A 26,632-nucleotide genomic window follows, 5' to 3' on the forward strand; every position below is an offset into this window, starting at 1 on the left:
TTTGGTTTATTATCAATGTATGCTTCACGATAGTATGGACATTGTAATTCTAATCTAGAACCACAGTAAATGATCAATTCATATTAACGGCCGTGTGTTTCTGCCGAAATCAATATCAACATGTCTCATTCACATTGTAAATTAAAAGTTAGATCCACATGTTGACAACCTAAAATTTCGGTGGACTCTCGCTTGGTGTAGTGGCTAACACGTTTGCCCTAGGTGCGCGTGCTCCTGGGCTCGATTCCCGGAGGAGGTACAGTTCAATGAAAAAATGGTTCGGATTCCACTATAATCAGTACGTGTATGTCTCCTTTAGGTGCCATGACATAATCGTGGAACGCTAAACTCAAGTCAAATCTAAATCAAATTCAAATTTCGAATATTTGAATTATTTGAAATTTACATCTACCAGTACATAAAATGAATTTTTTCAGCTATTTATAAAGATACAGTTATGATTCAGGTGTCGTTCGAAAGCTCTTGAAATGCACAACTTTGATTATTTCAGAATGTTTTGTGTAAGTATATCTGTTTCATAGTTATTCGCCATTAAAGGTTGCGATTGAATGTGTGACCATGACATTTCTCCATTTTCAGGCACTATATTTCAAAATGGCGGCAACTATTAGGAAAGATTTAGTGTTAAAATGTAAGCCTGGAATATATTCTAGGCAATAAAGCAAGAATTAAGTTTCTATCTTGAACGATAGTGCAGTTATAATCGTTTGAAATTGCTATGGTGAAATCAGTAGGCGGTCATATTGATGACGTCATATTTGGCATAAAGCTATGCCGGACGAAAGTCCACCAAGCAGTTTTGACATACTGGACCACGTATCTGTTCAAAAACTATTGAGAAATTCCCCCCCCCCCCTTCCGAATGGTACCAAGATGATGTCTGGCTCATGGACTAATATGCTAACGAAAAGATTATTATTAATAATAATATTTATTTATTTATTTATTTTGAACGTCAACCAATATTATACAGAGTATGGGAGTTAATAGAAATGGGAAAAGGTTCCTGATTGGGCCCTAGGATATGTAGGCTGTCTGTAGGTTTTCTTTGGATCGTGAGATCAAGGGCAGGTGAGATGAATGTCGTGAAGGGTAAATTAGAATGAATTTGAACATTATAATAAATATTAAATAGAGTCTGAATACTAATGATAAATTTTATATGAGTTTAATTATTAGTGAATCTAATTTGAATAGTTATGCAACATAATCTAGCAAAGTCGGTAGAGCAAATCTTAATTAAAATGATAAAGTTATCAAGTTGAACAAAATGAATTATTAAGAATTTAAATTTCTGAGATGAGACTCTACTTTTCAGGGCCCACCTGTGATTTTAATTCAGGTATAAAGAGACAATACCGTCACTCACACAACACATGAGTGTTCCGTTTAACCATCTCTTGCAAGATTAGAATAAGTCTAAGGTAGCTGAAAGAGACATATGATACTGAAAATTCTTACTTCCCTTACAGACTCCCTGGAGCATAAATGATGTACTTGGATTTCATGGGTATAGATAGCTTTAATGCCCTCAAGCACACGTTAATGATTAATACACTTTCTTTACACAAGAAAAAATATTTTAATTTTGCATGGAATTTTGATAGTTTCGCCGAAGTATTATATATTAAATATTTAAGGCCTTTTCTAACACATTTAAAGTTCGTGCACGTTATTTCACGAAGATGGATGTTGGTTCCTGGTTACTCCTGCTGGATTCCCTATTCTTGGTTCCCGCGGCGGTCTCATTATCTTCCCATTTAATGAGACGTATGTCCAACGCTGGCCTCGCTTTTCTTCCCATTAAAGCGAGACTTTCTGGAACTCTGGAATTTCGCCACGTTGAACTTCTCAAAAGGACTGTAGCTTTCTTATAGCTATGACAAGTCCTTCTTGCAGTAAGAAGCTATTCTTTAGGGAACAATTTGACTTTTCCCATTCTCACGGTGCACATATATTGGTTTACCAGCGAAGTCAAACAGCTTGTTTTGCCTAACTAGCGCGATCCAGCCCGTTAAGTGGCTTATATGCGTCTAACTAAATCTCATCACTTTAATATAAAAGGGAAGATGACACTGACTCTATGTTAGTCCGCATTACTTGATATAACGATAAATCGCAGTTTTGTTATTAAATATTTCAGGATGTTGCACACGTGACAAAATTTTAACACATCGCAATAGTTTCCAAAATTACGTTAAAACGATGAAAATTCTGTACTGTTGTACATTTTAGTCTTGATAATTTTCTTTTGACTCATGGCGGTAAATAGTTCCGAACACGGAACCGCGAATCTCTTTGCTTATACGCAAAGCAATAACTAAAGCACGGAAAGTTACTTCTCGTCTCGAAATACGAGAACCGAATCTCCTTCCTCGAAGTACTAACAACGAATCATCTATACTTTAGAGCGCTAAGAGCTTTACTTCTCTATTCGAAGTACTAAAACCGAATCATCCAGTCTCTCCGCTGCTATTCACTTTTAACAACCCACCTGTTCTTGCACAAGTTTGGGCTCGCCTCTCACCTACCAAAATCCATATGGTAGGGGTGTTTCGGCGAGAGGGGGTTGTCACCACAGGTCATTGTCCTTCCTGACCCGATCACCACACCTTGCCTGCTTTTCTCGTTAATTGCTCAAAACTGCTATTCGATATTTGAATTCTAGCACTTGCACTGCAGTCTACATGGTTCAAGCTTTCAAACGATATGCAATACATATTATTATTTTCAAAATTAAAGACACAAATTAACTATAAATATTATCTACACATCTCGAGGTTGAGTTTTCCACTTTTTCTTCTATGTTTAGGTGGTGCTGCCACCTGTCGGAGTTTCTCATAGGTATTTCACGTGCATGAGGGGCTTTTGTAATCTGATGTAGCCACCAAGTTTTCATTGTTTTTAGATGAATTAACTATTTCTCGGTATGTGACACATTAAAACAAACAACTATATACTAAATCCAAATCATATACAATAATAATAATACAAATATAAATCAACTTAAACCTACATTATTGCTTCCACAACTAATCCTTTATTTAATTACCTAAATCTATATTCAAAATATTAATATGCAAAATAGACATTATCCCTTACGTAAATTTAACAAAATAATTATATGCATGAATTAAATATTACAAGATATACTAATTTCCCTATGCTATTCTATGCCATATACAGGATCATGAAGGAATACAGTACATAATCACTAATAAGGAAACATCTGTGCCTTATTTCACTGGAGAATCTAAGATACCATCCATATACATGTCTTCGTTTGGTGATACTGAATTCCGGTTTAGGTTTTTGATTCTTCATTTAGATCCGTTGTGCAAATAAATGTTCTGGCGTCTATACAAGGTGTTTCAAAACAACACCGACAACGTTTGGGAGCTGATTCCTGACACTAAGATAAAACAAAAAGTATAGACCAACTTGGGTGCACAAATGCTTCCTTTCGGAATTATAAGCTGTCGAAAACATGGAAAAATTGAATTTTAAGGTCCATAGCTCCAAAATTATGGGACTTACTGTAGTCGGGTCAAGACTTCACTTAGGAACTAATATGTGCCCTATCCAAAAAATCCATGTTTCAAAATCCTGCAGTACTTCCGCAACAGTTTTTATAGAGGGAGTTTGGCTACGGGCTATATAATTTGAAGTACTCACCAACTACCTCTATAAAAATTGTTGCGGAAGTACTGCAGGATTTTGAAAAATGGATTTTTTGGATAGGGCACATATTAGTTCCTAAGTGAAGCCTTGACTCAACTAAGGTATGTCCCATAGCTTTGGGGCTATGGATATTTAAAGTTGAATTTTTCATGATTTCGGCAGCCTATAACTCCGAAAGGAAGCACTTGTGCACCCAGGTTGGTCTGTACTTTTTGTCTTATCTTGATGTCAGGAATCACCTCCCAAACGTTGTCGGTGTTGTTTTGAAACACCCTGTATATATTTTTTTCTATTATGCTCTGATGCAGATGGGAGTTTATTTCACGCAAAGTTTTGACTGCTCTTGGATTCTTACTGTTTCATTTGCATGAAATACTTCAAACTTACATGTATAGTAGTGGATAGATAATTTTCTGTTGGAACAATTTACCCAATTTAGGATAATTACTGAATCTAATTTATTGCATTTTATGCGTTGGCCGCGATTAAGATATCTCGTGTGGGTTGCCTGAGAGAAAGGTTCTGCAAATATGTGGATTGATTAGTTAATTGATTTGGAATATTATGTCTCTTTTCAGCAGCAAAACGTGGGTCTACTGCTTAACATAGGATGTTATGTTAATAACATGCTCCAACAGAAAGTCGAGCGTTTGTGTCCCTTGCCACAGATTTATTTGATAATCTATATATATAAGATGTAAATGTATATATTCCAAAATATATGTAAAATACCGCAAGTCTAACGTAGTTCCCGCAAGAGTTCTTTCGCCACTATGTGACTTGACAATTCACTCAAATTTACAGCTTTTGACGTTCAGACTAATAGAAAGAGCAAAAAAACTATTGCTTATGTATTTCTATGTATAAGTTGAAATTTTATTCAGCACTCAGTCTATATATGACGGAACGTACATTTTAAAAGTGAAATCCGAATCACTATTCGGGTTTGTATCCGAAGCAACTATGCCGACCGGGAATCAAACAAGAAATCACATGCGTTAGTCACTCAGGTACGATGAACCATTTCAATATTTTCGAGTTTAGTCAGCAAAACTAGTCATACATATTTCTCATTAATCTTCAATGTTTCAACTTGCCATATTTGTAATAATAATAATAATAATAATAATAATAATAATAATAATAATAATAATAATAATAATAATAATAATAATAATAATAATAATAATAATAAATAGAAAAATAAAATAACTAAAAATTAAGAAAAAACTTGAAGATTTTCTAAATATTTTCCACTTTGCACTTGTTTTCTCACTAAACTATAAAACTCGGATCTTAGAAATTTATCGCACTTGGCATACAAACTTACTTTTATAGAAATCGTTTGTCCTCACAACCCAAATTGTATTGTGTTTTCTACATTTCTTACTCATTTATTTAGCTACGTTGTCTCTTTTCTTATTTTTGTATATTTTTTTTTTAATCTATTGCTTATATTGAGTCATTTAGATATCCAAATATCTTCGTAAAATAAAAATAAAAATCCTCAAAGGAAATATACCAAAGATGGAATCTAATTCTTTGCTGACCGTCATTAAAATATATTTAAGTAGCAAATTGTAAAGAGAGAATTTTTTTGTATTATCATTGATTGTGACCATATGTTGCGGGTATAGAAGCAAGGCAAAATGGCTCAAACTTCTAAATGTATACAATCTTGGTGTTTCCTTGGTGAACGAGAGAATTCTAGGAAATCTCAATTCGGATAAGTCCCGTGGTGGATCGATAAATCTATCCAATCTTCCAATATTCGAATTACTGTGCTAAGCCCAAAGCTGACTAAGACCGCGGCGTGATTAAGATAATATTAGCCATACTAATCCTTTCGCTTTGGAAGTAAACAAGCAAGATTTTAGTGGATTTTGATGGTTTTAAGTCTATTATTACTCTAAACCAGCGTAAGTTACTTACAAAAACAATTATATGTGACATTTTGTTCCTTTTGTTTTAAAAAATGTTCTTTAAAACCACGAAAAAAAATTGAAGCTAATTTTATTCATTATTTAACATTGTAACCATGCCAATATACGTTTTTTGTTTAAATATATTTTATAGATTGGGATTTCTAATAGAAGTAAATCTGAATCTCTGTATCCATGCTCTCAAATTTTACTTTAATACTAGAAATACGGTGACTTAGTGTGTTCATTCTGGTGAAATAGATCCTAGTTTGAAATAGACCCTAGGGGCTCTCGGGTCTCCTGGCTCCCCCAGGATCGGCGCCCTTGCATGTGGGTGCACCATCTAACTAGAATGATCATTAATAGGATTCGTACATCCCTCTTTTACTAGACATGTCATTTTCTTCAATCCCCAAACAATTTTTGGGCGAGTTTTTAAGATAATGGGGAAATATCCTTTTTAAATGTTCAAGTCCTTGCAGGAGGGAAGATAGACACCGCTAACCGTGAATTAAATTCAATTCATATGATAGTCGATGTGTTAAAATACATAATCCTAAATAAATCTAAACTATATTTTCCATAAGTAGAAGCTTTGCTTTGAATATAATTAAACACAAACAAACTATTTGCTGAGCAAAAGAATATATTCACATTTAAAAACAGTCACACGTATGTAGTTTTTTAAATGTGAATATATTGTTTTGCTCAGCAAATAGTTTGTTTGTGTTTAACTAAATTATATGTATTGACACAGGTTAGTGGAGCATATTCACAGAAACAATTATGTTGTTTAGTTTTCTTGTTCCAAAGGATACTCATTCTACCACAAACATAAAACAATAAAGAATACTTAATCGAATTCTATTTTTAATACTTTAAAGTAAAATGAAATATTCAGTGTAAACTTTCATAGTTATGTCTTTTAGCTAAGGAGACCGATGATTGACAAAGGTGGATGATTGTGTAAGAATCAATGGAAAGAAGATGTGGAAAGAAACAGAACATTAAGAAAAACCCTGAGCACTATATTGCCCAACACAAATCACAAAGGCTTAAATATAGCAGAAACCTCACACACACCAGAAGAAGATCGCTTTGCCTTTGAGCCGTGTGCCCCTTTTTCGTAATATTTTTGAATTACAATTTAAGGCTTTACTTGCAGGCCTATGAATGGAGGGAAAGACTGTATTGGCCCGGGCGAGGAATTTCAGCTGTGTGGCCTCGTCCCATGTACAGAGATGAAAGACTTCAGAGCTCAACAGTGCTCCAAATTATCATCTCTAATCGAACTCCAAACGGAGCAAGCTGCTCTTACTTGGCTTCCCTATGAGCCAAAACTAGGTACGTAAATCTTTATAATACTTGCGCTTTATTATTATTATTATTATTATGATTATATTATTATTATTATTATTATTATTATTATTATTATTATTATTATTATTATTATTATTATTATTATTATTATTATTATTATTATTATTATTATCAGTGGCGGACGGTGGATTGTGGTATCGGGTGTTGCAATACGCACGATCGAAGACAGAAGATATAAAGTGGACTCATTGACTAATCAGCATAACTTTAGATGCAAATGCTATGTGACATGTTAAATTAAATAAATTTCTGTTTTTTTAAAATATAAAAAATGCAGAAAATTTAATCCGATTAATCATTTTATTTAATTAGTAAGTTCATTCTTCCCTCTTTGATTGGAACAAATCTGCCTAATTCATGCTGGTTGAACTCTAGTATTCTTATTGTCATGTTTTTTTTTTTTTTTTTTTTCGATGGAAAGCATAATCAATGGTGATAACCTTTCTTGGGACATTCAATTTCTTGAAAGTGTTAATTCTTTTTGATGTGAAAAAAAAAACTTTTCTTGTTTTACTGACGCCATAGGTACAGTTAATATTAATTTCAGAAGCTTTGTAGATTCACTAAATATTTTTTCTAGATTATTGTGAGCAATTCATTCTAGCAAACTCAGTCCCTGACAGTGATCCGAATTCCTTTTCAGTGTAGACTGAAGAGATTTCGTAGCAGAGATTAATGTTATAAAAACTGTACATTGAACAAGCTTTATTCACAATTTATCTAGGAAAATTTAAAATAAATTGTGGAAATGTATCTAGTGAATACAACATTACTGCCATAAGATGTTCTGTAAATTTAAACCGTTTTTTTTTTTTTCGCACACTCTCCTGAATTGCACTTTGCTTGTTATGTCTAAGCCTTAATTGTAAGTTTTTCCTCAGTTAAAAGCTGGTACATTTTTTTTTTGTGTGTGTAAATTATTTACAGAAGTCATGGTATGCAATTGATTCAGAATTTGTAGGTTATGTACAGAATTAAAGCACACACAATAAAATTAAATCTAATAACTAATAACCAAAACAGCTGACACAAAAGAGATACTGGTATATGAATTGCGAATGTCACATATTCATACATAGGGCTGTCAACTGGCCGGCTTTTCATTGGCCTGGCCGGAAAAATTGCTGTTATTTTGATTAAAGCCGGTGACGGGTACTTCTCACCAGCCCCTTTATAACCTTTTTTTTTTAATTTGTATCTAGTTCAAAGTATAGATATTGAAAAGTAGTTGTCATTCTGTAAACTCAAAACTGTTACCTTTCACCATCTATCAACGATTAATATATTCTGTTTACCTGTTTAGAAAATTTTAGAGATATGACAGAACTGCATCAGGGAAAATTTGAAATTTACTTTCAAGGAATTTTATACATTTATTAAGAGTGAAAAATGACTTCTTAAAGCAATTTCCTATAGTTGAAGAAGTGAGTATATGTTTAAAGAGGGAATTTCATTTTCCAAATCCAAAATTGTCACTTAAAGATTATTATACTTTTGTTCATCTGTTTCGATAATTTTAAAGGAATGGTAGTTACTGGTAAATACAATAAATTGATCAATCAGTTTCTCATTTATAGCACAATGTATCTATTAAGCTTATTAGTGAATGTTCTAAGGACATACAGAATATATGTGTTAATGCACTTTTGTTCACGATAGTACATTTCCTTTCCATGGTTAGGTCCGAACAGAAATACTTCACGCTGAGACCTATATCATAGAGAATTTTGAGGAAGTGCCGTTTTTTTTTAGTTTACAGAGTTGGCAACTGTTGGTGGCAGAGTTGGCTTGGTTGTTGCAGGAAAAAGTGTGAACAAGTTGACCTGATATACAAACTGGAAAATTCACTTCACTCAATATATACATCTTGCTTCAGAAAATCTATTCCGATTCTCATTATTATCTCAGTAATTATGAAAACAAATTGCTCTAAATGTTGTCTTTATAGCCAAACAAGCTGCAACCTAACGCAAATGAGTGAATTAATAAAATCTTATTTCTTTGAACACGAGAATGACACTGAAAAGAAATGCTGGTACATTTCTTGGACATATTTCAGCTAAACAAGCACAAACTTCTGAGCGCAACAAAGATCAACTTTTGCTACCTCGTGGCTAAACGGTTAGCTTATGCGACTTTGGCTTTGAATACCCTGGTTCAATTCCTGTCGGGAGCTCATGTGGTTCGGATTCCACTTTAAACTGTAGGTCCACGTCTCATATAGCCTAGCTGCTAAAAGGGGCGCTAAAACTGAATCAATCAATCAAATCAAATCAAAGATCAATTTCAGAATGCTGCAATGAGGGATTTTTAAAACAAATTTGTTTCCAGTTTAATGCTACATGCGATGCTTGTTATAGACAATTGCAACTTTTTTCAAGAAAGCTATCGCCCACACAGAGCACTCTGATTCTTTTCCTTCTAAAATGAGAGAATACAGCTCGATCTCGTCCATTGTTCAATCAGCTTCTTGGAAAGCAAAGTTGTTTCCTTTAGAGCAACAAATAAGTTTCCAATAACAGGACAGTTTTTTTTTTTTTTTTTTTTTTTTGTTCTTTTTTGTTTGTTTGTTTGTGTGTGTGTGTTTTTGTAACAAAAATAAAGAAGTTTTACTAACTCGTTGTCCCGACTTTTGATATCATTATCACAAATATCAGACTTAACATCGTTGTTTATTCCGAGTGAAACAAGAGTGCTGAAACTGTATAATTACGTTATAGTGTAATTGAAGGTACGTACAAATGATTCATTTTTGAAGTATATGATATTGTATAAATTAATCTAATTCTGCTGGACATAGCGAACGAGTAGGTGAGGGCATCCATCAGATAAGCAATCGCCCACCCGCGGCCATCCTTAGCGCCGTGCCTACACACATGAGGACGTATAACAATTGGTAGTTGGCATTAAGTTGAACAAAATGGTATGGGTGAGTGCAAAAGCTTATGCGTAAATTTCGAAAAAAAAAAAAAAAAAAAAAACAATGTGTTTCTCATCCTAAAAATTGATGCTGTACGAAAATCACATTATTGGCGAAACTGGCGAAACTGATACTTGACATTATATAACTCTTCATTATATCATTAACAAAATGTCATTACTTACCAGGGAAGGGTCCGAATGGGGCACTCGAGTTGCCGAACGACATGTATCAGATATGAAAGAGGGTGTGAAACTATGTACATATGCAAATTTATAGCGGCTGAGGGCAACAATGAAAAGCAGGAGAGCCGGAAGAAATATGGTCGACCGTAGAGCCAAGCAACACAGACAGGTAAGAAATAACTCGTTCTACTCGTGAATGGCCACGCAAATTAACGTCAAGTGTTTAGTAGTAGATGCATGACAAGATCTGCTATATGTAATAAACATCCTGGCCGTCATATTGAGTGGCCATCTTGAATTCGGATTCACATTGTAAAGGAGAAAGTGGGTCATGTGGCATATGAAATAGCCGTGTAATTTTACCAGCAATTCATTGATATTAACCATTTTGTAGTAACTTTATTGTGATTTGAGAAGTAACATGTAAGAAAGTCATGAGGGGATATTTGAACAAACTTCGGAATAACCTGTCGGAATAATGTTGGCACATGATGCACATCCAAAAACAATATTACAAAGAGCATTTGCACATGTAAAGAGCTGGTAATCTTGCAGTGTTAAAGATGGTTAGTTGATGTCACGTTAAAACACCCGACACAAAGGAGGGCTGTGGATTTCAGGTACAATTACAACGTGGTTCTTCTCAAAGAAAATACCATATATCATCAAATAAGGTAGTATACTGATAAAGATAATACCAATCTATGAAGGACACTTGATGTGAAGAGTATCTATATGAGTGTGATGAAAACACAAGAGCTGATGAAAACACAAGAGCTGTTCTCACCTGGCACTCTATCATCTATTTCTTATGTTTGATATTCTTCGACCACTGTATCAATATTCACTAGAAATTACATTTCTGATCTTCTACACAGGGATTATTGTCGCACGTCCCAAACTAGGGATGGCATCGAGACGAGACGAGACGAGACGAAACTTTGTACAGTCTCGATCTCGTCTCGGTTGATAACTACCGATCTCGGTCTCGATCTCGTCTCGAGTCAAAAATTGCCGTCTTGGTCTCGTCTCGGTAAACAGATGCTTGTCTCGATCTCGGTCTCGTCTCGAAAGTCTCGAAATAAATAGTATGAATTAAAATTGTGAAAGTAGTATTATCATACAGTCTGTCGTTTCCGCTTCTTACTTTTTGCCTTCATTCTTGGCTTAGAATTATGGTATGATGTGCCTCTTCGTAGCTAATTTGCTAGCGCTAATGCTTTCCATGTGGGTGTTCCAGGTTCAATCATCAGTGGGTATAACATACTTGGGATAAAACCCTAATAGTAATTCATATTTCACTTTCAGCAATAGACTTTGTCTCAAATACTCTCAGTACTACCTATACAATTAAGCTCTATTAAATTAACTGCAGTAATATACAGTAGTTTATATCCTTCCTCTGAATCAGAATTGTCAATACCTCCTAACGGATAACGCAATACATATTTCTAACAGCACGAATGTATTTAATCGCGCCGAAATTGAAATTTCGCAATTTCTCAGTTATTATCAAAAACATTCTGTTTGATTACCATTTTAAAAACAGAATATAACGTTCATTATCTTAACAAATAGAGTAAATTATTACTACCATATATTTTGTTTCAAATTGATCAAATGCTTTATTACCGTTTCACATCTCAGTGTTTAATTGACACTTCAAAACAAGCACTTCCTTAACCTTATGGTGGGAGTTACGGTACTCATCTTTGCTATCTGTGGTCTCGAGTTGGTTCACCAAACAAGTTAGATTCAAAGTCTTATGTTTCGTATAGTTCGCGTCTCACTTTAAGTACATTATGTTTCTTATACAAGTTTATAAGGTCGTAATGTATTATATAAGGATATATCCAATGCCATAACATAGATTTAGCTTATTCCTGAGTTCTCAGCGGTGCATGTGATCTTTATTCGAGAAAACTAATCATGCGTTCATTACGCTGAAATTGTACATTGCTTGAAAATTACTTGCGAAACATGGACATACAGATGGTGATCAGAAAAATGGAAACACCTGAACGAAATTGCAATAGAACAGCCTTGATGCGACGTGGGATGGAGGCATAGAGGTCGTGAATGGTAGCAAGTGGAATCTTACACCATTCCTCGTGCAGGGCATCGGCCAGTTCTGTGAGAGAGGATGGAGCTGGAAATCGTCGCCGGAGTCGTGTTTTCAAGACGGACCACAGATGTTCAATTATGTTGAGATCTGGGGATTGGGCGGGCCAGGGGAGGTGTTGAACTTTAACCCGATGTTCCTCAAAGCACGCTGCAACAACGCCAGCTGTGTGAATGGGTGCATTATCATCCTGGAAGATGGCGTCATTGTCCGGGAATAACATCCGGACCATAGGATACAAGTGGTCTCCTAAAATTGCGACATAATCGTTGGCAGTGATTGGTCCGCTAAGTGTGTCCACAGGACCCAATGAAAACCATGATATGGCGGCCCACAGCATCACGGAGCCGCTGCCATGTTTTACAGTTGGGCGGAGACACTGCAGATCATAAGCTTCTTTGGGCGTTCTCCACACATAAACACGGCCCGTGGTTGGGAATAGGGTGAAGGATGACTCATCCGACCATATCACACGTTTCCAGTCCTCAACGGTCCAAGTTGCATGGTCGCGGCGCCATTTGCGGCGTGCGAAAGCATTACAGTCCCTGATGAGCGGTTTGGCACGTGCAACACGACCCCGTAAGTTCATGTCATGTAATTCGCGGCGGACTGTGATTGTCGAAACAGGGTGGGGGAGGTGCTGATTGAGTTCCTCCGTCACTTGCTCCGCAGTGGCACGACGGTTCTGCGTGACAATGTGCTTTAATACCCGGCGTGACCTGTCACTCATGATTTTCTTCCGCCCACTCTTCCGCTTCCCCGATGTGGTTTTCCCGTGTGTTGTGTAGGCCGTCACCACCCTCGACACTGTTCCACGCGACACATCTAACACAGTAGCCACTGCCGTCACACTCACTCCACATAACAGCGCACCAACAATTTGCCCTCTTTGAAAATCTGAGGGGTCTCCCATTTTACACTATCTCCGTCTGCTGCAACCACTGAACACTGCTGTTCCACTGCGCCTGACGTAGTATGGATACCGACCTAACACACCACCACCAGCGGTCCGGAGCTGCGGGCGCGACGACGCCACTGCCAACCCATACATCTGACGTGTTGCCAACTACAGGTGTTTCCATTTTTCTGATCACCATCTGTACATATTATGTAAGTATATAGGTAATTCGAGCTATATGTATCTATTTTCTCTGTCCCGGCAAAACAAGGATTCTTAACTTTCTAGTTTTCTTTTGTATTAATTTTCGTAGTTTTGCTGCAATATGAAGGATCAATTTTTTGTTTTTCGCTGTACGAATTTCGTTAAATTTTGGATCTGTTTTTACCCTACCTTACCTAGTAAAAGTTATATATATACATGAACTTTAGAGGTAGACTATGCTAAGTCATTTTTAGGTCGAAATTGAGTTAAGAATACATTATTAGTAGACTATGTTCTTTCTAGTGGTGAACAATGTAAGTCTAAAAGCATTCTATTACTTTGTAACTACTTAGTATAGTTTGAAAACAGTACTATAGGTCTTACTTAAGGAACTGGTTTTTCGCTTCTCTTGTAAAATTACGAAATTATGACTTGGTTTAGTTTACCTCTAAGATCCAGATATAATAAAATCATAGCCATAATCATAATCAACCATTGTGAATCCGCTGCTGGATGAAGGTTTTTCCAAGTCTTCTCCACAACTATCTATTTTGAGCAGTTCTTTCTCAGGTTACTCCCCAGTTGTTCTTGAATTCGTCAAACCTTCTTGTACAAGAACGTTTTCTAGGCTGTTTTTATCTCGTGGTATCCTGTCTAGAATTGTTTTTGTCTATCGATCATAATTTCTTGCAATACGTCCAGCACATTTTCCAGCCCATGTTAAAAATTATTCAATTAGTAGTACCAGTCATTAGTTGCCAAATAATTCATTTCTATATATTTGGCCTACAAATAGTTCAAATCCGCTACTTTTGGAGCACAGACACGCTACTTTTTGATCTTCGAATCTGGCAACACTGACTCAATGATTTAAATCAACACAATGTGAGGACCTCCATTTGGTCTAGCTGCTAGCACGCCTGACTTCGGTTCGGTGGTTCCGAATTCGATTTCCGGTGTAGGTACAGTTGAACGACCGAAGTGGTTCGTATTCCATTATTATCATTAGCTCCACGTCTCCTTTAGACGCCCTAGCATAATCATGGGACGTTAAACTAAAACAAACCAAACCAAAAATCAACACAATATGTGTTACTAACTCTAAGTCCTTTATTGCATATAGCTATATGGTATGGATCGAGTTTGAGGTGGTCGGTGGTCAAACTAAAACAAGTGAAATGTAACTAGGGCGTATTTAGAACTTTTACTTAAGCACGGTTTTAATCTAAAGTGTAGACCAGACCTAGGGCTTACCGGGAACAACCAATATTACTGAAAATTTATCAGTTACATTTAATTTCAGTTACAATTTGCATTTACATGTATTACTGGAACGAAAACTTTGATATTAACATTATAAATAGCAGAAAGACTATGAAAAACGTCATCTTTTGAAAACATTCTTCCACCATAAAACAAATTACGAGTTATTAAAATATTTCGAAGCTTAGTTACATTGCTCTATATTTAGAATAATATTTAGCATTTTATTTAAGTTAGCAACACTGCTTAAAATAATGGAACTGCGACTTGTTGTAATTAAAACCACCAAAATATTGTTATAATGTTATAGAAGCAACACAAATACGTTATTTTAAGCATTATAACAATCACTATCCACGTATTTGGTATCTCTGAAACGATTTGAAATAACAATTGTTGTAAATGACATCATGATTACGTAAGTCTTTTGGAAGCATCTACATGATGAGACGTGATATGTCAGCAGGTTTTCGAAGTAAAGTCTTTAGAAAAAGTTAAATTTTTCATTTCTTGTAACTTTGTTCCTTCATTCATTCGAAATACATTATACCATAATCATAGTATTTGACGCTAAGATACAAATCATGCACATTGCACCGTTTATGCTATTTGAGTTATAAGAGATCTCCAAAATGTTGATGTTAGTGATACTGTATTATCCTTTGTTACACTGAACAATGTATGTGGTATTCTGTTTTTATTTAATATCTAAATTAGAAATAGGTAATACCTTACATAGTGCAATTTGAGAAAATACAACGTTATTTTGCGTTGGTAACACTGCTTGTTTATATATACGAGCGGATCCAAGGGAAGGGCTATAGGGGCTATATCCCTCCTTAATGCTCAGGTATACACTGAATAAAATGGGCTTCAATCCTGCTTTACACTGGATAAAGAGGCAAAGTATGGTTTAGCCCCTCCCTTGATCATATCCTGGATCCGCGCCAGTATATATATGCGGTAGCTTAGTGGTAGAGCGTTCACCTCCGGTGCTTGGGGTCCCTGGTTCGATCCCAGCTCGCGCCGTGTGGACTTTGTGGTGGACAAACACCGTGCTCGTCGGTTTTCTCGGGGTTCTCCCGTTTCCTCCCACTTTCTTCATTCCACCATTTCACTCATCTCTCATCATCACCGTCTCCTTTAGCCTAACCGGCATAATCGTGGGACGTAAAACTTAAAGATTTCATTGGCAGTGGATTTTGTTTCAGGAGAGGCTTGAGGAACGGGTAACAAACATTTGTGTCGTACGTGCAATGCGAAAAAATGATTACAAATTTATTTCGGGAGGGGCTTGAGCTCGATACTTACCCCCTAAATACGCCACTGTACATCAGTCAACCGTTCTCATATTATCTCATACAGCAACGAAACAAATTTTGAGTAAAGGTAAAATAACTATCAATATTCGAGACGAGACCGAGACTGACCAAAGTCTCGTCTCGGTCTCGTCTCGATTTATAGAGGTCTGTCTCGGTCTCGTCTCGGTATGTAAAAGTCCGTCTCAGTCTCGGTCTCGTCTCGGTATATAAAAGTCCGTCTCAGTCTCGGTACCATCCCTATCACAAACTCAAGCACTAATAATGACACAACTACCTGGGGATTCATACTCATGCCCACAAGAAGAAGTAAATTTTCCATATGATGAATTAGAATATACCTTGTCATTTTCTAGCACTTCCTCAATAGTGGCTCATCGATGAAGGGCACATTAACCTCCCTACTAACCACTCTATGTTACTTGACTACTTCACTGATAACACAGATATTAACTGATGCGTTCTCTTGCTCATTTCCTGTCTGCAAATTGGACACACAGTAGGTGGCAAGGACTCACCTTTGGTCTCTTCTTTCTCTGTCGTCAATGACATCTTTCCCTTACTCTCAGCTATTCTGCATGTAGACACACTTTTTCTTTGGTCTGTATGCAAACCAGAGTTCTCCAAGCTCTAGCTTTTGACGTCATACTAATAAGACTATCACAGTGTTTATATGCTTCCTTCTTGCATATTACTTCTCAACTCAGAATATTTACTACAGAATGGTTAACACCAATGTATTCCTGGCAAAATTTCAGTGCTGTTACATATGCCACATGACCCACTTTCTCTTTTACAATGTGAATTCAATTTCAAGATGGCCACTTCCAATATGGCGGCCATGATGTTCATTACATATAGCAGATCTTATGCATCTACTACTAAACATTTAGCTTCATTTCTATGGCCATTCACGTGCGGGACGAGTGATTCTTTAGCTTTCTCTGTTGCTGGGTCCTACGGTTGGCCATATTTCTTCCTACTCTCATGCTTCTTCATGTTGCCCCCAGCCGCTATAAATTTGCATATGTACATAGTTTCACCCCCTCTTTCATATCTGAAATATGTCGTTCGACAACTCGAGTGCCCCGTTCGGACCCTTTCTGGGTAGTATGGTTAGTGAGCTATTGCCTAAAATTATGATTAACTCTTAAATTTTAATTTCTATTTAGCTAAAATAATGTTCAAATAGTGGTGGTCACAAAAACAGGTTTTCGGTTTTTAGGAAAACCGAAACCGGTTTCCGAAAATTTTCAAAAACCTGTTTTCACCAAAACCGGTTTCCTTCAAAACCGGTTCGGTTTTCGCCCAAACTGGTTCGGTTTTTCGCCGAATTCGTTTTTTTTAAATGTTCCGGTTTTTTTGTTTTTTTTTTTTTCAAAATTGGTTCTCTTTCTGACCAGAATAGTGTTTCGTTGTTCTCCGGAAACTGATTCCACAGAAGTAGTTTTATGTGTTTCGAAACTGTGGTGAAAACCGAACCAGTTTTGGAGAAAACCGAAATGTCTGTTTTTCGGATTTCGTTTTTTTAGAAACCGGTTTCCGGTTTTTATTTAAAAAAACGGTTTTGTCCATCTCTAGTTCAAAGTCGATAGATAACATCAAATTCAACAAAATTATAAGTTTGAGGGTCAAGTCCCATGTGTAGTTTTTGAAAAATCAAGAAAAAACTCATTTGTATAGTTCTAAAAGATATTTTGTTCGTTGTCAATATTAATGTGGAGTTTTTATTTGCTATAGAAACTATTGCTTATTTTATTTTTCACTTATGTACTGTATATATAAAAAAATACATTGTTATCTTAGAGATTAGACTATGTCTATTGTTATTTGTATTCTCGTAACGGTGATACTCCAATTTTCAACAATGTCATAGATACTCCTAACACGAAAGCACATACTACTTGTAATCAATACCAAATAGATTGTAATTCTTGCAAATTTTATTGCATTATATTGCAATATCCCTTTATATAAGTAAACAAAACCACATACTTCGGCACAAACATCTGCAAGCAGTCGACAGATACTGTCACCGAGGGAATACAAAAGAAGACACAAAGAGATACTAACAAACTTTAGCCTCTCTACAGACTCCGCCTTCAAAAACTGACTTTAAGAACGGATACTTCGAAGCAAAAAAAAAGAAACATCCGTTATTAACTGGTCATATCTTCCTTATCTTTTTAAGCTGCTTCGGGCACGAAAGGCTTTTTCTTTTAACCTTACCTCCGAGTTGCAAATGACAAGATTTATTTTTACCCATCTCCGTGCTGCAACGGGCAGAAGATATTTATTACCTTACCTTCAAGCTGCACCAGCCAGAAGTATTTTATCCATCTCCGAGCTGGAATGGACAAAAATATACTAACATGCCTTTAAACTGCAATGGGCAAAAAGTGTTTCACCCATCTCTGAGCTGTAAGGGGCAAATACATATTTTTGTGATCTTGTATATAAACTATACAACGTCTTTTATAATAAAAATGAGGGGAAACCAGTGTACCGTTACTCCACCAAATATTATAATATAGTAAAATTTGTCTACAGAAACCCTAGGAGAATACTTGGTAGGCCCTACGTAGATTAATGATTGGGTGGCTTGGAAGAACGTAATGGTAAGCGACACTTCCGGCAAAATTGAGTTTAATAGACGGAATGCATTAGGATTGGATCATAAAAAAGTATGTAGGTAGTTTAAATTCAGAAAAGTGCCTGCAGTTGGCAGGAGAAGCTTGTTTGGTACGTATCATTGCATTGTATTGCATGGGAATGTTAAACTTTCTTTTCCAGTTTATTCGAAAGTTAAATTAAAAATATCTTTCCCATTATTTTCTCCCCGAGCCGATCAAATACAAAAAATATGTTGGCCCAACGTAGTTTAAAGTGCATATTTGTAAATCATCAATTTGCCATCTTTTATCTACACTGTAATTGATAATACTTGTCCTTTCTGATATCTCGCTGCAAACACGTGGTGCTCAGTGTTGGCAGCTTTTGTGTCCGGTATTGAAACAATGGAATTATCCACTGCAAGTAAATCTCAGTTTTATAAAATTAAATGACACAAAAGAGAACTAAAAGGAATGCTGTCAATAACCAGCAGGTCCACTAGTCAAGTTGACTTTCGACTAGAACAATGTGAATTTGTTTATATTCAAATTGGCAATGTGTGGAAAGGGTAGAATGTTTACCTTTGCAGAGCAAGAGAAATGAGCCACTATAATTAGGGTTGCCAATTTTTTTATACAAAATACGGAGAAGCCTTAAAATGACGACCCATCAAAGATACGGTGTCCAAACTCAGAACAAATATTTTGAAATTTCTTACCTCAAAAGCACCTTTTCAGGTTATCATACAATTGTTTACTGTAATACTTAAAACACTATTGGAAATTAACATGTTTTATATTGTTTTCATTAACACAAATAAAATAAATCTTGCCATTAAATTACACATATTAAATCTAACCAAAAGAATCCTGGAATGGAAAAATGACACTTTTTTAAAAAAAACGTAACCTATTTTATTAGTGGTAACTAAAATATAAATTATATGATGGAAACACAATTCATTTCACCAGGGATTTTAGTGATTCCAGACTCGGAAATTTTCGGGCAGCTCCAAAAACTGTGAAATACGGACATTTTCCTATTTCATGCTTTGTACGATACGGACACGGACCCAAAAATACAAACAGTCCGTACAAAATACGAAGATTTGGCAACCCTAACTATAATTGGCTGAACGTGATGTTGCCATAGAAACAGTTCTTCTTGCCCGATTGTTATGCCCACGTGCAGGAAGGGAAAAAACAGGAAAGCAACTGTCACAAGGGACAAGTCGTATCTAATGGACTGTAACTGTTTCTATCTCATACATCCAATCGAAATTTTACTACTTTCGTGTGTATTACGTTGGCAATTAGCTTGGTTGACAAATTTGCTGTTTACAACGTAGTGCCATCTTTGACAATTGGCTAGCTTGTCATTTCCCACGGTTGGCTCTAAGAGAAATGCCTGTGTTGCTAGGGAAATGCCTTAACTTTTATTCGAATAACCACTTGTGTTTAATAATAAAACATGATTATATATGCATCTTCAATATCATCAACATAGCCCCACCTGAACCATCAGTATCAAGAGGTCAGGAATCTCAGGTAAACTTTTCAACTTTATGTAGCAATAAATCATTTTAATATCGTAAAATCAATCAAAATCTTTTTCTATCCTCTTCTCCTTTCCTTCTTCTGTACTCTCTATCAAACGCTTCAGGATAGAACTGCTTTTATTCTCAGATAATGGCCGAACTAGTTCTTTTTTTTTTTTTTTTAGTTTCTTAATTACATCAATATTTGCCTTTCTTCCCATACTTTTTGTAACATAATTCCACAATGATTTTACATCCGACATAGCAAATTTCTCCATTGTTTTCCACATCTACGTTCTTTTAAACACATCCCAATCATTTTTTGTCGCATTTACGAACTACTCACTTCTCGATTCCGTCGAATATAATATTCTATAGTGAACATTTGATCAGCAACTTTCTTAAATCTTTATACAAGCCTCGCTGAACCGAACTCAGAAGCAAAGCTGTGAAAACGCGGCCTCTAGTTCTAACTAAGCCTGCCCCTGCTTTGCTGAGTTCGGCCAACAAATATAGCAAGCTTTATTTCTTAGACAATGAGCTACCTGCTCTCAAAATTTCGTTCAGATCCGGTAAGTTCTTATCGAGAAATAAAATACCACATACAAGACGAGTCGAGACAGTCCCTGGCCAAACCCAGCCATCAAATATAGTGATCATTATTTCTTAAACCATGGGTTATTTGTTCACTAAATTTGGTTCAGATCCGGCCAGGTTACCGAGAAATAAAGTAACATACACACCTGGAGTGAAACTATAAGCTCTCGGAAGCTAAAAAGGACATATAAAATATACTTCTAGTTTTTTCTTTGTGTGTACATGATACGTTACCTAATGGTTAGCAAGGTTGGAAATTGCGAATTGCAACGTTGGCCCAATATATCTTAAAGTGTGTCTGTTGTTCAACTTACAATTTGCCATCATTTCGTCCAATAGTTTCGACTTCTCACTCTTAATCGCAATTATTTCTTTACTAGGACTCACGTTAGATACTGAGTTGTTGGCAAATGCTCGGCAAAGTAGCCAAGTACAACGCAGAGCCAACGCTACGAGTCGACTAGGTGTCCCGACAAAACGTACCAGCGACAAAACGTACCACTTGAATTTTCGCGACAAAACGTACCACTTTTGACGACCTGTCATAAATGACAACCTATCATGGATTAATTAAAGCATTTCTGATATTTATTCCACGACAAAACGTACCACTTATATAAATTACAACCTGTCATGGACTAATTAAAACATTTCGGATATTTAATCCCCGACAAAACGTACTACTTCATGTTAAGAAACTACTTCCTCATGAACAGGTGAAACAACGACAGTATAAGGTTGAGAAGAACAGAGTTGTCAAAGTGCAGAAACTCATTGGTAAAAGAGGGCTCATTTACAGAGGAAATGTAGCGGCCTATAAACTGAAAGACACAGCTATAGATCATGGCTCAACCGATGGCTCAAGTAACATGCAAGGACAATATTCGCATTTTTTCAATTCACCTATGATCAGTTACACGTGTGATTCAGTTGATTTTGAGTTTAACGGCCCTTTTATCAGCAAGGCTATATGAGACGGGACATACTGATTTACGGGAGATCCGAAGCACATGAGCTTCCGCCGGGAATCGAACCCAGGTCTCCCACGACAAAGGCGCATACGCTAACCGCTTAACTACTAAGAAACTCAGTTACACGTGTGGTGTTACGCTCATATACTCAATCATGTCATATGTGATCTGACAAAAAATTGCATTGATTCTATGTCATTGTTCTGCTGAATGACTGTGCGATATTTATGCGTGAGTCTTATCAGCGAATGTACATTTGGAAGATCAAATATTAACAAAGGCGTCTTACAGTTATTGCGGAAACAAGATGGTAGAAAACACACTGCTTTTCAAAAAAAGTTTGGTCATTTTTCGAACCAAAAAATGTGCTTTGTATATAGAGTTGACCATAACAATTAAGAAAATTACTTCTACAGAAAATATCAAACCAAAAGCTAGGTGTAAAGCGAAAGGATATATAAAAGATCTTCTCAAGTTCAAAACAATTCTGACAGCAGAAATGTTCCTTAAGATATTTCAAGTGACGACCTCTCTGTCAAACTATCTCCAAATAGAGGGTGCTGCTAGTGTAGTCCTATCGGATGGTGCAGACTACTCTGTTCCAACTGAAAGAGTAGAGAGATGATTTTGAATCCGTTAAGAATGTAGCATTAAGCTTTGCAGAATGGGCAAATAACAAATTTGAAGACTTAGAACGTGATTTCTTTTTTTCTATTGACCTATCGACAATTCGCCTTCAGAGATGGACAAAGATTTTTCCTGTGAATATGAAGATGAAGCTGCTTCTATCCAATGACCAGGTACTGCATCGAAGCATTCAACACAATATTAGACATGGTAGTTTTGAGTATGTACTTTATGGATTATTTGGACCCTAGCCACTTCAACCAAGTAACAGAACTTCCAGACGTGCCTTTCGATAAATTTACATATTTTCTGAAAAACTTCAGTTAAGAAGTTTCCAAGGATACTATAAATGTATTCTCTTGGACTTTTGAAGGACGTGGATATCCATGAAAGTCAGTCTTGATGACGAGCACAACCGAGGAAAAATGACTGTGCTGATGGTGCAAGTGATTCAGAATGAGGAGAAAATACATTTGTTTACAAGGAAAGCGAATGCAAAACGTGTTGCAAAATTGTCCAATGTGCTGCTTTTTAATTTTGCAGAATTGTAATTTGTGCAGTAATACTTATCCAGGTTTCAGGCATACAAATTTTTATTGACTTTGCCCGTAACTCAGGTAACACGTGAAAGAATTTTTTCAAAATTGAAATAAACTGAAATACATTAAAAATAGGCTAATGAGTACCATGTCTCAGGAACATTTGAAAACATTTTGTTGATGTCTATTGAAAATTATTTAAAAATATTTCGAATGCAAAAGTGATAGATACAGTAGCATCAAAAACTAGTACACTAAAACATCTGCTATTTTTGTAATATAGTATACGTTCTCCTTGAACTTCATATAATATTTTGAACAATTCAGAATAATATACTGATAAAAGAATATCAGGTTATAATTGTCAATTGTTAATACTATTGAGTTACTGTAGAAAGAAAACTGTGCAATTGATTTGTGACATTGAGGTCTGGTGGCCCTTGTGGGAGAAAGCGCCCGCGCCCCTCTAATAATGCCTATCCGTCTCTGGTCCAAAGCCTGGATAAGGTGTGATGGAAATCAGCAAATATTAAAATATTGCATATGTAAGATTCTTGCTGGTTTTGGTCTGGCGAGAATCTTACAGGTATGGTCTTGGTGTTGCGAGAATCTTGCAGGCATGGTCTTAGTCTTAGTCTTGGTCTTACATCGGTACTTTTCTCAGCACCAAATCTGTTCAACTTTTAACCTTATTTTGGCCGATATATATAGCTATATATATATACTTATATACCGTCGTATCAAGTGGTACGTTTTGTCGCTTGTCATTATTTAAATTGTTTTTAGAAAACCCTTCACAAGCAGCCCTCAGGGTAAGTGGTACGTTTTGTCGGTGGTACGTTTTGTCGCTAGTACGTTTTGTCGCGTATTCGTCGACTAGCCTGCTTTCCCTCATTCTTAGACCTAGTGTCTGTTAGACAAATATGTTAGTTTTTTAAAAAAAAACTACATGGTTACATGTTTACCCTAGTCTCTGCAGATTTGTGTAACAAGGAAATAATAATCCCTTCTCAGTGCTTTAGGAAAATATATATAAATTACACATTTGGCGTTAAAGAAGTGCACAGATAGGATAAACCAAATATAAAACGGTCTCAAGTACTTCTATAATTCTGCCAAATAGAATGAAACAGCATACGAGTTGTTCCGTTTCTATGGAAAATATGAAAAACTTCATTCCGCATTGCCTGAAGCACGTTTCATTTCCGTTTCGTAATTGTGACGCTTCCAGTAATAGAGTGATCTCATTCCACTCAGTTAAAATGACAAAACTGGAAATAGAATGACTCATAATAAGACTTATGCTTATTTTAGACTATTAACTCCCAAACTTGAACTTGTCAAAGTAAATCTAAAAGAAAAAATAACAAAAATATTTGCAAATCCCTCTTATATGCAGTAATAATTTTCTGTAGATTATACTAACAGCACAAAATGGAATTCATTTTCTCTGTAAATAAAGAAGCCTGAAGACTAGCTTACAAAATAGTTAAATTATATGAATACAGGGTGATCCATGAATAAGAAGCTCCGCTTTCCCATGTTTATATAATTTTTGACTGTTAAGCTTCTGGGGAAATTGTTATAAGTCATTGTTGTGCTTAGAATGCAGTGCACACATTCATTCATTATTGTTGCTGTCAGTTTGAATTATTTTGTACGCTATCACGTGAAGTAATGTAAGTGCAGTTGTCGTTTAGTGTATACCTGCGACTAGCACCAGACGCGGGTCGCTTAAAGGAACGTAAGAAAATTTCGCTGATATATACTCAGGAACAAAATCACCAGCTAAACGCAGTACTTAATATGTGGTACGGAAATGACGTCAAATCGGCTGCTCTGTTATCAACCTTATAAACATGAGGGTCCCACAATTCGCACTCATGAAGTACTTCAATAACATTGAGCAGTGTATAGAAGCTAGCTCCCGGAGATGAACTCGAAGACCATGAGATCCGTTTCGTATCGGTCTTCGCAAAATTTGCGGATTGCAACGCAACGCAAAAAATGTGGAAAATCATTACAACTGTAATACTTATTGTCGCAATGTAAAACATAAATTTTGTGTTGCGTTGACGCAGATCGTTACGGAATGAAGTGTATCGCAAACAACGTGTCTGCGAGTACTGAAATAACTGTACCTGAGACCATACTGAATTACCAACAGAAAAGACCTCAAGCGAGCTAAACACGTAAACTATTCTGCATTGTTTCTGTATACAAGTATTCAAAGATTTTTGTGGCTATTAACAGAGGGAAGCATAGTTACACCTGCCCGGTTATGACAGGGGCGGATCCAGGACGGACTCCTGGAGGGGGGGCGATGGATTCTAATACTGCTAGCAAGAGCTACTTTTAAGAGCTCCAAATTCTGGGATGGGTTTTATTTATATATAAAATACGAAAGTTTCCTCTTCTGGGAGTGCGATCGCCTCCCCTGGATCCGCTCTAGAGTTATGAGAATGCGCAGAATACAAGATTTTGTTCTTCCAAAATTCTCACCAGACTCATGAAGAGCCATTACATGACCACAAAATTGGCGTTTGGCGCTCACTTTGCAAATAGTAGGCCCAATTTTCTCAACTATAAAAACCAAAGTTTATCTGGACAATTTTATAGTCAACTATCACCAACTCAAATCAACGACTACTTTCTTCAATAAGAAGAGGCAACATGTAATACCTCACATGAGTCATCGACACGAGTTTATGAAATACTTTTAGAAGAATGACCTATCAGCGAGAAATTATTGCCAATACGATCTTACTTATTCATGTGCAAATTTTATATCTGGAGATAACTAAAACGAAAAAATGTGCGCCAATAATTTTTATACCCTGGAAAAACAAAGAAAATAAGCGTTTTCTGCTGCAGCATTGTGAAGGAACTGCAGACAGTATGAATCGACGTGTAGAAAACGATCTTAACCGGTAACATCAAGCTTCTCATATTCAAAATTCGCCCTGTAATCTCTGGCAATAAAATTTTCAAGTGTAATCTCAAAAGAACATGTAGGCAAGTTTTGAATGAGCTAGAGAGCTCACCTCTGGTGTGAGGAGGCCCTGGTTTGATCTCAGGTTATATAAGTTTGTGGTGGGCAATATGACGATGGGTTTTCTCGGTGTTCTCCCGTTTCCTCTCGCATTATCATTGGTTTATTTATTTCATAATTATTCAACTTCATCAATCATTCGTTTCCTGCATCATAAAGGGCATAATCGTGGGTCGTAAAATTATAGATTTCATTTTATTTCATTTACAAATCACCAGTGACGGATATAACCCGAGGCTTGGGGCCCTAGGCCTCCCATTTTTTTTTTTTTTTTTAGTGACAAAAATAACTTAAGCTATTATAATAGCTTAATATATATATATATTTTTTTTTAAATTTTATAGTAAGCTTATGATATACCTATCATAGTCTGGGTTCTGGGTGCCCCCCTCAGCTTTTACCTTCTAGATCCGCCACTGTCATTAAAAATCACTAATCACACAAACTAAAGCAGTGAGACACTGAATCAACGTACTGTATTGTGTGAGTTCCACAATGTGTCAATTAAGGCGACACCACTTCACTTTCTTTCAGCGGCTGGTCTTTGAAAGAAGTCCTAATTCTTCTTAGAACATTAGGAAAGTTTCCTTCCCTTAGCTCCTAGCGAGAAAAAGTTTTTTTTTTTTTTTTTTTTTTTTAACCGATGTGTCCTCCCTCAGTATGCTTTCTTTGATTTAGCGAAGTGCTTCATCAGAAGCTAATCCAGTGTCATTTTATTCTCTACTTGTTTCTGTTTTGGAGCATCTATAAATCTGCACATGGTCAGGTGCGAATTTCCTGC

General features: G+C 36.2%; 1 protein-coding gene across 2 annotated transcripts in view; it reads left to right on the forward strand.

The window, feature by feature from the left end:
- Nucleotides 1-26,632, forward strand: part of LOC145694306 (A disintegrin and metalloproteinase with thrombospondin motifs 1-like) — a 176,678-nt gene that overhangs the window by 101,925 nt on the left and 48,121 nt on the right. For both annotated transcript variants that reach the window (XM_081770395.1, XM_081770400.1), the window contains exon 10: nucleotides 6,790-6,968. In XM_081770395.1, the coding sequence (XP_081626521.1) occupies nucleotides 6,790-6,968 (179 nt within the window). The remainder of the gene's footprint in view (nucleotides 1-6,789; nucleotides 6,969-26,632) is intronic.

The sequence above is a fragment of the Thermobia domestica genome, chromosome 1, assembly GCF_964235325.1.
Source record: "Thermobia domestica chromosome 1, izTheDome1.hap1.1, whole genome shotgun sequence".
Lineage (NCBI taxonomy): Eukaryota > Metazoa > Arthropoda > Insecta > Zygentoma > Lepismatidae > Thermobia > Thermobia domestica.